This window comes from Phoxinus phoxinus (assembly GCF_949152265.1).
Source record: "Phoxinus phoxinus genome assembly, chromosome: 18".
NCBI classification, from domain to species: domain Eukaryota; kingdom Metazoa; phylum Chordata; class Actinopteri; order Cypriniformes; family Leuciscidae; genus Phoxinus; species Phoxinus phoxinus.
This window is the reverse complement of record NC_136893.1, coordinates 7729457-7743325: the sequence shown is the minus strand read 5'-3', so window position 1 is coordinate 7743325 and position 13869 is coordinate 7729457. Positions and strand designations below refer to the sequence as shown.

The 13869-nt window shown below is 38.3% G+C and overlaps 1 protein-coding gene across 3 annotated transcripts in view; it reads left to right on the top strand.

Moving 5' to 3' along the window:
• LOC306985444 (carbohydrate sulfotransferase 11) overlaps positions 1 to 13869 on the top strand; it is a 96519-nt gene that overhangs the window by 73448 nt on the left and 9202 nt on the right. The window contains exon 1 of one of the 3 annotated variants that reach the window (XM_079587697.1): positions 3746 to 4277. The exons of the other annotated variants lie outside the window; for them this stretch is intronic. Coding sequence (XP_079443823.1) covers positions 4184 to 4277 — 94 coding nt within the window. The 5' untranslated portion in view covers positions 3746 to 4183. Of the gene's footprint in view, positions 1 to 3745; positions 4278 to 13869 lie in introns of those variants that run through there. 3 annotated transcript variants of the gene reach the window in all.

Genomic DNA, 13869 nt, shown 5'->3' with positions numbered 1-13869 from the left:
TTAGAGTGAAATTATTATTATACATTGAGTTTGAAAGATAAATTACTTTATCAGATTTACCAAATTTACCAATTGGTCATGAGATAGCGTTGGAATATTATATCAAAAATTGCTCTGTTATCTTTTGATCCGATCAGAAAAGTGAACTGTGAAGTCATTGACCCGTCCTGCTGCTTTTAATAAACGGACCCAAAAAAAAGGAGATATGACAGACTTTCATAACCTTCGGACAGAGGTCAGGAGGTCATGAAATGGCTCTGGTTTCATTGCCCTTGTGAAGCGATGCACTTCCTGAATAAAAAGGGTTCAGATCAAGGTCTTTTAGAGAGGAGCTCTGGCTGATCTCGCTCATGCTGACTCACAGAGACCGCGAGGCCGCTGCCAAAACAAGCACGGCAAAGCCCAGAGAAAACAGAACATTAAAGAGCTATATTTCTAAATGTCAATGGGTGTTTGGATTGATTATTTGCTCTGTGATATCTTCAAAGATGTCACTTTTTTTAAACATCCTAAAAATGTAAACATTTCAATTGATTATTCGTTTCATTGATGTGTTTAGCTTTAAAAGTACACAAAGTCATTTTTTCATCTTCACCCTTTATTTAAATATTATTAAAAATGAGATCAAGATTTTGTAGTCATATTACAGTACGTAGTTGAGCTTGGAGAGAATTGTTTTATTTGTGATAACACAATGAGACATGATGCCAAATTCTCACCAGGCTGTCATACAACTAAATTATGAACACGTGCATAAACAGGAGAGTGCCAACAAAAAGTTACTCATTTTGTTTTTCTTTGCATTTTATTTTTCTCGTAGGAAGTAAAACTTGAGCTGTAGTTTGCATAAATACCTTGACCAAGTTTCCAAATGCATAAATATATATCACTGACTAAGTGTAAATCTAAGTGAGAAAAAGCGTACCCACACAAACATCCTCATGACCATATTTGGCGCATAACTTCAGAGCAACAGAAGCTATACAGCCCTGGATCACTCAAAGTACTGACCTTTCTGACAGGAACGATACCACCAGGCTACATATCAAACATATTTCACTTCAAACACCCTTATGAAGTGTTTAAATAGCAGTTACTGAATCATGTGAACTTTAACACACACACACACACACACACACACACACCTCGTTGTTTCTCGCTTTCAGACACTGATTGATATCTAAGGTTCTGCTTTGGGGTGATAAAGGGAGGACGAACATGATTTACTCTACCATTAAACCCACCTATGGGATGACTGTTGTTCCTCTGTATCTAACCAATATTAATGTATCATCTTGACCGTGAATTTTCTACGTGTGCATTCAGTACACCTCTGTGGCCAAGCAAACAACATTAGATGCACATTTTGCACATATTTATTCAATTTACATATTAAAACTAGTGTATGAAATGGCAAATGTAAATTATATAATTGACTTTTTATTTTGCACCAAATGTTGCACAAATGATGGGAGAATTTAAATTTAAATACAGAAATGCATTGCCATTTTACATGTTGCATTGTCATTTTGCATATTACATTTCAAATTGAAATGTGCTACCCATAAGCTTCCATAATGTAGCACACATACTGATGCATTAGTCAATGACCATCTGAATAGCTGACCTGTTCATGAGTTGGTCAAAAATGACTGATTAAAAAAAATATTTGAATGAATTTATTGTACTATATTTTTGTTTGATAATGTATTTTATTTAATATCGTGTATTTATAGGGGATTTTACGTTACAAAATTATACATTAGTTATGCAGTAGTTATAATCCAGTAGTGTAGACCAAAGAAAAAAAAATCAAATTTACATAAACTGTTATAAATCTTGAATGCTTTGGATTACAGTCTCTTTTTACAGACAATCCTTGGCAGATTATTGCTGAAGTAAAAAAAGTGAACTTGAAATAAGTTTTCATTTTATATTTATTGTTATGAAAAATGCAGCATTTTTACATTAAATATATATTTTCCCAAACATGTTTTATAAAACTGTGTGTGTGTGTGTGTGTGTGTGTGTGTGTGTGTGTGTGTGTGTGTGTGTGTGTGTGTGTGTGTGTGTGTGTGTGTGTGTGTGTGTGTGTGTGTGTGTGTGTGTGTGTGTGTGTGTGTGTGTGTGTGTGTGTGTGTGTGTGGTGTCGTATACATTATACCATTTTTCAATCTGTCACTGAAACTCATTGAATAAATGAATGCATGAATCAATGAATGAGGCATTGTAATACATTGTAATACTTGCTACTATAAATAGAATAATTATAAAGAATAATATGGAAATTTTTAACTCCACCATCCTCTCAAATTACAGTACCGTACATCCTCAAAAAGTCACTCACTGTCCATCTTTTTTTTTTCTTGGAGTGAAAATCCGTTTCGGCCAGTACACATTGTTGTCCTTAAATTTGGTTAGTAAGATAAATGACTTTATAATATGAGAATATAAGTCTTTACTTGCTACTAAATATAACATGTATACAAATAGTGGAACAGTATTTCCTGGGTCATTTTGCCTCTGAATTAACATGAACCAGACATCCGACCAGTCGTTACAGACTTTAACTCTTACCGGGATCAACATGACTTGTTCCAATAGGGCTTTCTTAAAGCTCTTCACATGGGGAGATTATTTAAGCAACCTTTAAAACCGGCATTTCTGCATTCACTGTAAATAAACAGGATATTATATGCAGTCCTGCTTTTCTTTGTGCTGAACAGAAGGTGAAGCTAGACATCAGTGATACCTTAGAAACAGGTTTATGCTGACTGTAGGGTTTTCAGTAAAGCCGTGCTTAGGCTGTGCTTGGCCAATCCACCACAACCTTAAGAAAACTTTCATTTATGGCGGCAGTGGCTCAGTGGTTCATGTAGATTGTCTACAAACCTGAAGGTTGGTGGTTCAATCCCCGGTTCCACCTGACCAAGTGTCGAGGTGTCCTTGAGCAAGACACCTAACCCCAGCTGCTCCCGACGAGCTGGATCGCCTTGCATGGCTGACACCGCCGTCGGTGTATGAATGAGTGAGAGAATGGGTGAATGTGAGGCAATATTGTAAAGCGCTTTGGTGGCCATTGGGTCTGTGAAAGCGCTATATAAATGCAGTCCATTTACCATTTACCATTTACAAGTACAGTATGGCTTATATCAATAAGTATTATTAAATGCCATCGCAATGTAAATATATGTGATGTAAATGCATCAACAGGTTTGAAATGCAACACTCAATTTCATGCAGTGTGTAACAGCTTCTGTCTGTTTATCAATGAAGGAGTTCTTGAAGTTTGAAGACCCGGTCTGTTGCAAACTGCTTAAACGTTATTAGAGATAAGAGTGAAGCCAGAATGTTCCTGTATTTTCCACCAGATGTCACTAAACATACATTATTTGTACAAAAATCACTTTTGACACATAATGTATGGTATTTTAGAACTAGACACTTGTATAAAAGTGCCTGATTATCACATCGAAAGTTCTGAGATTTAAAAAAAGAAAAGAAAAAAAGATAGATTAGACATTTCTTCTTTTTAAGTCATGAAAGTGAAATATGAAGTGAATTTATCTGTGAAAGTGGAACTCTGAAAAGACTGGTTTGCTTCTTTTTCTTCTTCTTCTTTTTTTTTGGTTTCGTCCAGCAACGTAACAAAACGCTCGAGTTTTACGTTCACACTTCAGAGGGGTTCCAGTCGTTGCGTCACATCCAGGGGCCCCTAGGCACTCCGCTAGATGCTGGTGGGCGTGACGTCATGCCCGAAAGTTTGATACAATGCCCTCCATGTTTAGGGGAAGTTGAATTCAACTGACAACAGCAACATGTGACGTACAGAAGACATGTACTTGTTCAATGGAATTATTGCGTAGTTGACGGGACCGCGTGGGAAGCGACGGCTCGATGAAACAGAGTTGGACCTGTAAAGTTTGTTAGGTGAATGGTCGTTCGTGTAACACCCAACTATAGTAAAGCGGTTTGTTCTTCTGTAGACAAGCGGGCTGCTTCGGATGAAACGTGTATCAGAATTAGTTTTCACGGAGTTGTATTTGGACTGCAAATATGTTGTTTCTCTCTAAAATGAGGAACCCGCTGGACAGACGCTTTTAGGATTGTTCTTCAGCCCTTCGCGGACCTCTGTCGCCGGGCGAGAGTCGGGCATCGTCCTTTAGAGGAGTAGGCTTTCAGAATGATAAAGCCCAAAGTGGGTCGGATGTTTCTGGCGACATGCGTCGGGTCGTTTTTCATTCTCATATTATACTTCCAGAACATCTCAAGATCAGGTGAGTATTGCTGAAGTAGCGAAGTCTAATTCATAATGGATCTGTTCATTTGAGTCGGATCTTTTAAATGAGCCGGTTCACAAAACCGGTCAGAACAATTTGTTCGCAAATCAGACTGAATCGGTCCGAGCGTTTCTCCGAATCATGGAACCAAGAACCCGTCTCATTCTGACATTTCCGAGCAGGTGTCAGTGGTTTGACTCATTAAATCGTATGTAGGTTTTATCAACACCAGAATTGATTTTGAATTGTAATTAAACATGCTTAAAACGCCTTTCAATTGTTCACTGTTATATAGGCTACAGCTAATCTAGGTTCTAATTAAACCTACTTTGTTTTTGTTTTTATTAGCTGAATCTTGGATGCAGTCAACAAATGAACTGTACACATTAATTACAATAAATAATTTAGAGAAAATCTTAAATAATCGTATATTCAGTATGATGCTTATAATATAGTAATAAGCTATGCAACATCAAATTTCATTAGCAGTTTAACAATGTGTCTGTCATTGGGGCGTAAGCAGATCCTACAGAAATGTATACGCATGAGATCATACAAATTAGCCACGAATTTGCCAAAATGTAAAATAGTTATGAATTGCCATGAGATGTTTTTAGATGTCTACTTAAATTTAGTTTGAGATTGAGGGTGCTTTCACATCTGTAGTTCGGTTCATTTGGTCCGGACCAAGGGTGAAAAATTATACTTTGTAGCATTTTTCAGGCGTTTTGGTTCGCATTCACACCACATTGATTTATCTGATCCGAATCAGTTGATGAGTTGATGAAATGAACCAAAATGCAGTCACGTGACAACATCCACATCACTCGTTGGCCAGAAATGTCTTGAAAGTATTTCCATAACTGCACTTCGATTGGTCAGAATTAACGTGCGGGAAAATTCCAACAGAACTCCCTGAAGTAAACAAAGAGGAGGAAAAGCCGTCAGAAAGCACGGCGCTTTAAAAATAAAAAAATAATGTTTTAATGCACTGCACGTGGCGAAGGCAAGTCACTTCAGGAGACAAGTAGGCAAGTCACTTCAGGAGTAATGTTGCTAAACAGTGACACAATGCACAGTGCAGCTGACTACGGCAGCTGGTTTAGTCCAAAAATGCGCAGTTCTTTGGCAGCTTGGTCTGTTCGAGGTCGGATCACGTTCTCACCACGAACAAACCGCTCCAGAGTTTGTTTGAAAGCGTACCGAGACCACCTCGAGTGCGAGTGCTGCATTCACACCTGCCCAAACGAACCGTACCAAGGAGGACAACGAACTCTAGTGCGATTCAACCGAACTAAATGAGGCAGGTGTGAAAGACCATAATATTCGACTGCTACAATATAGTAAAAAAAATTATTGGTGTTAATAATTCTGTCAATCAATCCAAAAAAAGGAGGAAGTTAGATCATTTTCACCAGCCAAATGAAGGTTACAAATTTAGACTTCTTGTAACAGGTCACGACCACATCCTAAATTAATTTGTTCAGTGATGACATGCACAGTTTTTTAACATTAACTGTTGGCAATAATGATTCAAGTGCATTTTGACCCATAGCTCCTCCCAGGTCTGGACATCCTAAATATCTGGGGTCAGTGCCATCAAGGAAGGTTGTTATTTTACTTCGGTCTGATCAAGCTTATTAAGGGTTTACATAACTACATAAGGGGTATGTTGGTTAAAGATAAGCTGGTTGCTTATTGCTAGTTTGAACCCCAAAAGGGCCAATCCATGAAAAAAACTAAGTTAAAGGTTTACCGAAGTGCCTACATAATTTCCACTGAAACAGGAAGACAGGACGGGACATATCAAGCAGCTCCTCCCTTTTTTAAAATAGCCAATAGCGTTTTGTTTATATCACAGCTCAGCCAGAGCCGCTGAGCTCGGTAAAGCTGCAGTTTCCTAACCGTTTCTCCTCATAATCTAGAGCCCGACTGATATGGATTTTTGGGGGCCGATGCCGATATTAACTCGAAAAGAGCCGATTTATAAGCCGATATTTTGATTTTGAAAATAAACTGGATATTAGACCCATTTCCTATAAACTGCACTTACACAACATTCAATAGCCAAATATCTGTCTGTTCTATGTATAACATATAACACACTGTTCTATGTGGGCTGTATAAACCATTTTCTAGAAGGTGTAGAATGTTTAAAAAAAGCCTTAGATTACAGTCTCAATGACTAAACAATTGCACATCAAAAGTATATATTTTTTAACGATCAAAAAACAGTCTGGTTTTAAACATTTAACACTTTTACTTCCAGTTGAAGCTGGTTTTAACAGTATGTGTCTGTAAATAAATTATAATACTAAACAAATTCAATATTCCACAAAACCATGTCAATGAATTGAAAATTAAATTAAAATAAGTTAAATGTATATAGCTACATTAAAACAATGTAGAATGTTCTCAATATATACTGCAAATTGTAAAACATACATTTTCAATATAACAGGCCAAGGAGAGATGATACGTCTCATTGCTATAACTGTCACGCTATTAAAGAAATACTTCAGTCACATTGTCAAAAGTTAAAAGGACAGTCAGTCAACTACACTGTAACAACGTAACGTTACTAGCTAATTCCGCTTCACTCTCGGCTTATTTAACAGCAGCAAAACTGGACATGATAGTCACAAATGTTGTCATGCTTATTTGAGTTAAGAGAACTGATGGGGATGTTCTTTTAATTGTTATTCAAGCGATGTATGTCTCATGACCAACTCACCATGAACTCACTTAACCAGTGCCGCCGCTCCCACCACGCGCATCACGCACTGTGCGGGCACCAAGATCGAGCTGAGGGGGCACCAAAAAAATAGCCTCCTGGAAGTTCCGGGAGTCTCCCGCATATTGATATCGGCTCACTGATGCCCGCGAATTAGTTAAAATCTCCGGAATCTAGAGCGAGCGCGCCCCAAACCGCGTAGCGCGTGCACGGCAGAGAGGGAGAGAGAGAGAGAGAGCAAGAGACCGCGCGCGCGCCTCATGAAACGCGTGTGCCTCATGAAGCGCATGTAATATTCTGGTTGACAAAATATACAACGCCAACACTCATGACATGGTTGAAGGCTGTTTCGTCCGTTTTTTGTAATAAATAATTTTTTTAATTTTATTTTTTATATTCATTTATCGGCCATTATAAATGCCGATACCGATAGTTTGGAAAATGCCTAATATCGGCCAATAATATCGGCCTGCCGATATATCGGTCGGGCTCTATCATAATCTCCTCCATATTGCTTTAAAATATAGCATTCTGTGCAGAATTCAATGTGTCCGATACGTTTTCTGGCCTGCGCCGACTCGCGCGTATGATCCGCTGTGTGCGCGCTGCGGCGGTTCAGTGACAGCATATTTATACTGTCTGAATCATTCCCTATCACCTAAATAGTGCACTATGTCCCATTCACCATGTAGAAAATAGTAACTGTGTGAACAAATGACAGCCGTCAACGTCAGCGTCTATTTATAATATAGGGGGCATTTGATTGGACAGAAAATCTGATGAAAAGCGTGATGCCATCAAAATAATTGATCCATACTGGCAGAATTGAGGGACTGTAAGTTTTCAACACTTGAACGTGAATTTTGTCATTGTTTTGTGGCGCACACTACCTTATAGATAATAGTGAGGCTAACATATTCATACTAAAAGCCAAAAAAACTTAAACTTGATTTCATGGGGACTTTAAGCCCCTTTGTTTTAGTGTCCCAACTGCTTACACTTATACAGTTAGTTGAATTTAGCACAGTATCCCTGCTCTCCCAATATTGTTTCACAGTCCACCGGTTGAAAACTACTCTTCAAACCACTGTTAAACTAAAAGACTTAAAGGGAACCAGGGAGATCTTAAGCAATGACTCTCTGATTGAAATAACGATTTAGTGCATTGTCATCACTTCCATTATTTTGACAAGCTTAGGTAGATAAAGTTTAGATAACATAGATAGACATGCATGCCACATAATGGCAGTTCCTCTGAGATACAAAAAAAGGACATCAGACTGTCCTCAGAGTGCACATGTGTAGACTTCAGCCTGTTTAGAACAGCGAGCGAACAAAAAAAGACTGTTCAAACCCACTGGAAACAAAGCAGACGGAGAGAAAAACTACCCGTGGAATGTTTGGAAGGCCCCCACTGGGAGACTCTGGGGCATTCCAAAACACTTTAAACCTTTCCCCTGATGCCTCCGAGAGAAACGGATCACCTTGAAGAAGGATAGCAGGATATTAGAGAAGAAGGGGGAATTAAAGGTCAGTGGCTTTGACTTTGTCCCAGAGTTTGGGATTGGCCTCGTATGACCATATCTGATTTTTCACCCACTCATTACTTGCATTCATGAGAGGGTATGGAGGTAAACCTGTGCTGTAACAGTAATTTATGAGTATGAAGTCCATCTGGACAAAATCAGAAACAGCATGAAGTGGTGAAGTATGTCACTGCAAAATATTTTTACGTTGTGGTTAATCTCCTGTGAATTATGGATGAGAGACTTTGAACATAACCTGGTAGTAATAATAGCTAATCTTTTTTCTATTTATTTTGCAAACCTCTCCCTTTGCCCAGGAGACATAGACTAGAGCCAAGTTCAGATTGTTTGGTGAAAATGTTATTATACAGCCAAGATTGCAAGGCTGGCATCAATTTGGCGTTGCCCCTTTTTTTTCTTTAATTAAATGAATAATCCACTTCCCCTGACTAGATTCGGCTCCATTGAACTGTTCTTGTTTAGGCTTGTTAGTATGCAGTCAAATAGCTTCTCAAGAATAGTTCAGGATTTGACCCTCAAGAATTCTCCTGCCAGAGGCAAATAGCTTGACTATGGGAAAAAAACATCATGTGATCCTTCATTTGTCTCTCCTTAACAGGTGTTTGTAGATGTGCACACCTGCATTATTGAAGACACTTATCTCGGTGGCTCTCGTTCACTAATAAGTGCGTACAAATTAGGTGCTCAAAGAAACAAATTTCCATCGGATTAACATGATTATACACATAGATCTGTTCTTATTCTCATTCAAATGTAGATGAATCCAGGATATTCTGAGGAAACCTTTAGATAGGCTAAGATATGTGATTAAGCTTAAAACTTATAACTATATTTCTAGCTGTATAATTTATATAGTGCAATATTTAAAAAATATATAAGTTACTATATTACTATTGGTTTTATTATTCATGATTTTGACATATTTGATTAGTGAATGAGACCCAATGAGTGTATAACGCAAATGAATGTCAACTCTGTACATTATTTGCTTAAAGCTTTTCTTGTTTGGCTCATGGATAGATATTCTCTGAGCCACACCTCCTCAGTGTTCGCAGGGTCACACACACTTCACAGGAAGTTTGGCTATATGTGTCCTCTTCTGCCCTCCTAAAAAGTGGTTCCAGTAAAAAGAGCTGATACAAGTGATCTTAAAAGTAGCGCACTGTCGGTGTCTTGGCCTAAAACCCGCAGCAGCAATAAGTGATTACCTTAAAATGGATTTTCTGTTTATGTATGTTTCTTCACGAAAACCGCTTGGTAACTGTCCTCGTGTGTTGCCGCATTTATTCTGTGATCAAGTTCGCAATAGGAAAGTTGTTTAATTATCGAATATCGAATTTCCCCTCATTCTTCTGCTGATCTGCTTCTTTTTACCTGAAGCCAACATCAAGAAAACTTGTCCAGCCAAAAGGCAATCTGTGAGGTGGCAACTAATAAAAGTTTAGCGGTTTGTCCGTGAGAAACATATGGAGCTCCTTCACTTTCTGTGCAGTAAGGAGCTTGTGAGTCAGTGCACAGATCAGATACTCAACTGGACCTTGGGTGCGCTTTTGTCAAAAGACCTTTGAACATTTTCAATAAAGTGAGGGTCATTTCTTTGCCCTCAGCTCCACTGTGGGCAGTTTGAAACTAAGAAGATGTCTCTGTTATTTTATAGTCCTTTTAAAGGCTTCTGTTGAATGTGCAGCAGTCGCTTATCATCGCTTATCTGACCACCATCAGTTACGGCTGCTCATGCTGCTGACTTCACCACACGTCACATTTATTTTTGCTTGTTTAGTTTGACAGACAAGTCTGCTTAATCTCAGTCGAGTGTTTTACTCAGCTCCCTTACAGTTTCCTGTGGTAAAAAACTAAATGCATATTTAAAAAGGTAAATTAGTTTTAGGCATTGTTGATTGCCACAATTGTTTTTTTGTTTTTTTATTGCAGCATTGAAATGGGTCACGACAGTCAACTAGTTGTCTGACAACCGACTAGTCGACTAATTACACAGGGCTACAGGATTAATTAGTTCACGGAAAATTAGTTTCGAAGCATTTATACCGCATGCCAGAAAACATAAGCTCATTCTTTACCATCAAGCAAACCTCCAATGCTCTTACATTGGCCTGTTGGAAAAGTTTATGAAGTCCATTACTCCAGAGGCCTAGAAGCGAAACTGTCTTTGATCCTTGAAAATCGAGTCACATTATGAAGTGATTGAAGGTCAAATTGGATTTTGGATTTGTATTTTCTCCAGTAATGCAGCCTAAATTGTTTCCTAAATTGTTTACGTGTCTTTTACACATTTTACGCTCTAGTTGTAGTGAATTGGAGTGATTATGCTCGCCCAGGTTGGCATCAGCCTTATCGATTTTGGAATAAATCACCCCGGGGACTTTAATCCAAGGACTGAAAACCTGTATTTAACAACAGATTTGAAGGGGTAGTTCAACTGAGAAAAAGGACATTTTTTACTCCCCTTCATGTTGTTTCTAAACCTGTAGAGCTCTGCTTCTTCTACAAGAACACACACACGCACACACATACATTTTTTAAGGATGTCTCAGTGTTTGTCTGAGTAAATGTTTAAAAATATATTTTGTGTTCAGTTAAAGGCGTAAAGTTTGAAATAACACCTAGGTGAGTAAATGGTGACAGAAGTTTTGTTTTGAAGTGAACTAACCCTTTATTATTAGATCCTTTATCCTTTGTGCAAAGCATACAATTTGCAGATGCTCTCTTGCACAGATAAATAAACTTTCAGCACTTTCTGACTGGATCCTACGGGCACATGTGTTTGGTAGCATCATCAGCCAATGCTGGTTTGTCTAAGCATTACATTACCCATATAATGACATAACTCTGGGAGCCGTACTGCTCTACAGGGCCAAGTTTCCCACTGGACCTGTTTTATATTTTATGAGGAACTGCGCACAAGATGCTTTTGATTTAATGTGCTGCATTGGTCAGTATCCGCCAACTCTCCCAATCCTTCGCTCTTCCTTTCAGACAGCCGAGACAGATTTTAAGCAGTCAGAGATTTGGATGGAATAAACAAATCATGCTAGGTGACTTAAACAGATTTGGCACTCGTTTGGATATAAGGCAATTCCTTGATGTACAGCTTGAGGGTTGCAAGTTTGTTATATCTTCTCTTTTGTTTCGGTAATTTTTTCAGTCTTCAGGACTGGTATGAGAAAAAGGCTGCGTTCTTTTAATAAATAAAGGGAAATTTCCTGCCTTAAATGGAATTTTGGGATTTGTGATGAACAGTCACGGCTCTATGTTAGTCAGGGATAGAGTGACACCCTCACAAAGAGGCTCAGAGAAGTACGGCCTTTCTTCGCCTTTTCATATCATATGCATCTCTTTCTCTCTTCTCAAATTCATCGTATGAGAGCAAAACCATTGCTATGAATGGAATATTGTACAGTACGACATGCTGGGCCACTATGAGTGGACGTAACTCTATCCAAATCTCTGATTAAGCACATTCTTCATTCTGTAATGGATTTTGCTTTATGGCATATTAAGGCACCCACTGGAGTTCTACTTCCTTTAGTGTGCTTGGGGCAGAAAATAAAATGATTGCTTTAGTCAGATAACTATTCACTTCCGCCCTAAGAACACTTTATGGTAAGTAAAGCTACTTTTTACAGAAACGGGTCGCTGTAGGTATTCATTAGAATTTCAGCATCAGCATTTTAGTAATTTTGCACGGTAATTTAATCAAATCAGTAATTCTCAGTCATGTTCTTTCTTGTTTAAAAATGGGTTTCCTTCATTGCTTAAAGGTAGGGTAGGCAATTTCTTTTTATAGGCTAAACACTTTTTGTTATACTGGTTGAGACTCTTCACATCCTGATAGCAATCAAGTGGTATACATATTAAAAACATGTACATACTGTATATCTTATGTGGAAGTCTCAGGACCCAAAAAATGCTCATCCAATCTTTGCATTTGGTCCAGATGCAATGATAGGATGTCCTACCTGCCTGTCAACATATGTATTTCCATACCTTTGTGCACCTGCTCACACAGACATCACACGTCATCAGCGCGTTTCATGAAGCTATGCAGAGTTGTAGACAGAGTCACCGAGCACCACAAACAAACAGCAGCCTTTTACATTTCCTCCTGAACCAAAACAACGAGTTTATGCTGCGTTCATGCCATGGCGTAACCGTAATTATGAGATGGCTTTTCTATGCGTCTAAAAGTTATGCGTTTCTATGTCAACACTATCAACGCCAAAATGAATCTGCAGCAGTCAGGTACATGTAAGAGCTCTGCAAGTTGTTTATGTTCATTATTGTTGTAATATTTTGTGCTTTGAGACATGAGGTAATTTACCGTCTCGTGACGCTTTGCCGAATCTGCTGTTTGCGTTCACGTGTTTTGGAGAAGGTGTGGCATTTGCAGATCTCATGCTTTCAACGCTAGCTTGTTATTTCTGGCCTCTCTGAAACTGCCTACCCTACCTTTAACTTTTCATTGCTGCTCTATTTTGCAGCTCCCAGAATTATGAGGTGCTTGCTTATTCAGAAGGTCCTTCAATTGAACATTCATTCATATCTGTGCATGTCCAAACAAAGATAGCTCTAAATGGCGATTCAATTAAATAAATCTATGATTTTAAAAACTATAGACATTAAAAGAAATGTTATGGCCTACAGGATTTTACAGTAGAAGTTTTTTTTAAAGACATTAATATCTTTAATCAACAAGGCTCTGCCTGACTGCGGATAAATATGACCTTTCACAACAGATAATGCTTTACAATAAACTCTGTTAGAGTTCTATCTGTTCAATAAAATACCTTGATCAGCTGTTGAGTTATAAAAACGCCATCTCTGCATTACTTTTCCAACATTTCAAATCCCTCAGTTTTTGCCATCTCCTTAAAGCCAAGCCAATGTTGATTCTTGTTTTATTATGAGCTCTGTCGTGCTCTCTTTTTGCTAGCAGACTCTCCACTGTTTGGCTTTTTTTTTAAAGGGGTGATTCCCCGGAGGTTCGAGATTTAGCTGCTCCATGTCAACCTTTTTTGCTCATTGTAATAACTAACCTCTGATACTCACACACCATACACATTTCAAAAGTAGCAGGAGCAACATTTCTCTATTTACTGATATGACGAGACACACATAGGCGACTGGCGCATGTATGCAATTTCCTGTGAAAACCATTCCGTCAGATATCAAATATAAACAATAGGCTTACCATAGTGAATAAGGGTAAGACAAAAAAAAACATTTTGAAAGAAGGTTTAATGATATATTGCCTAATTCAAATGTTAATTTTGAAAAAGAAAAAAAAAAG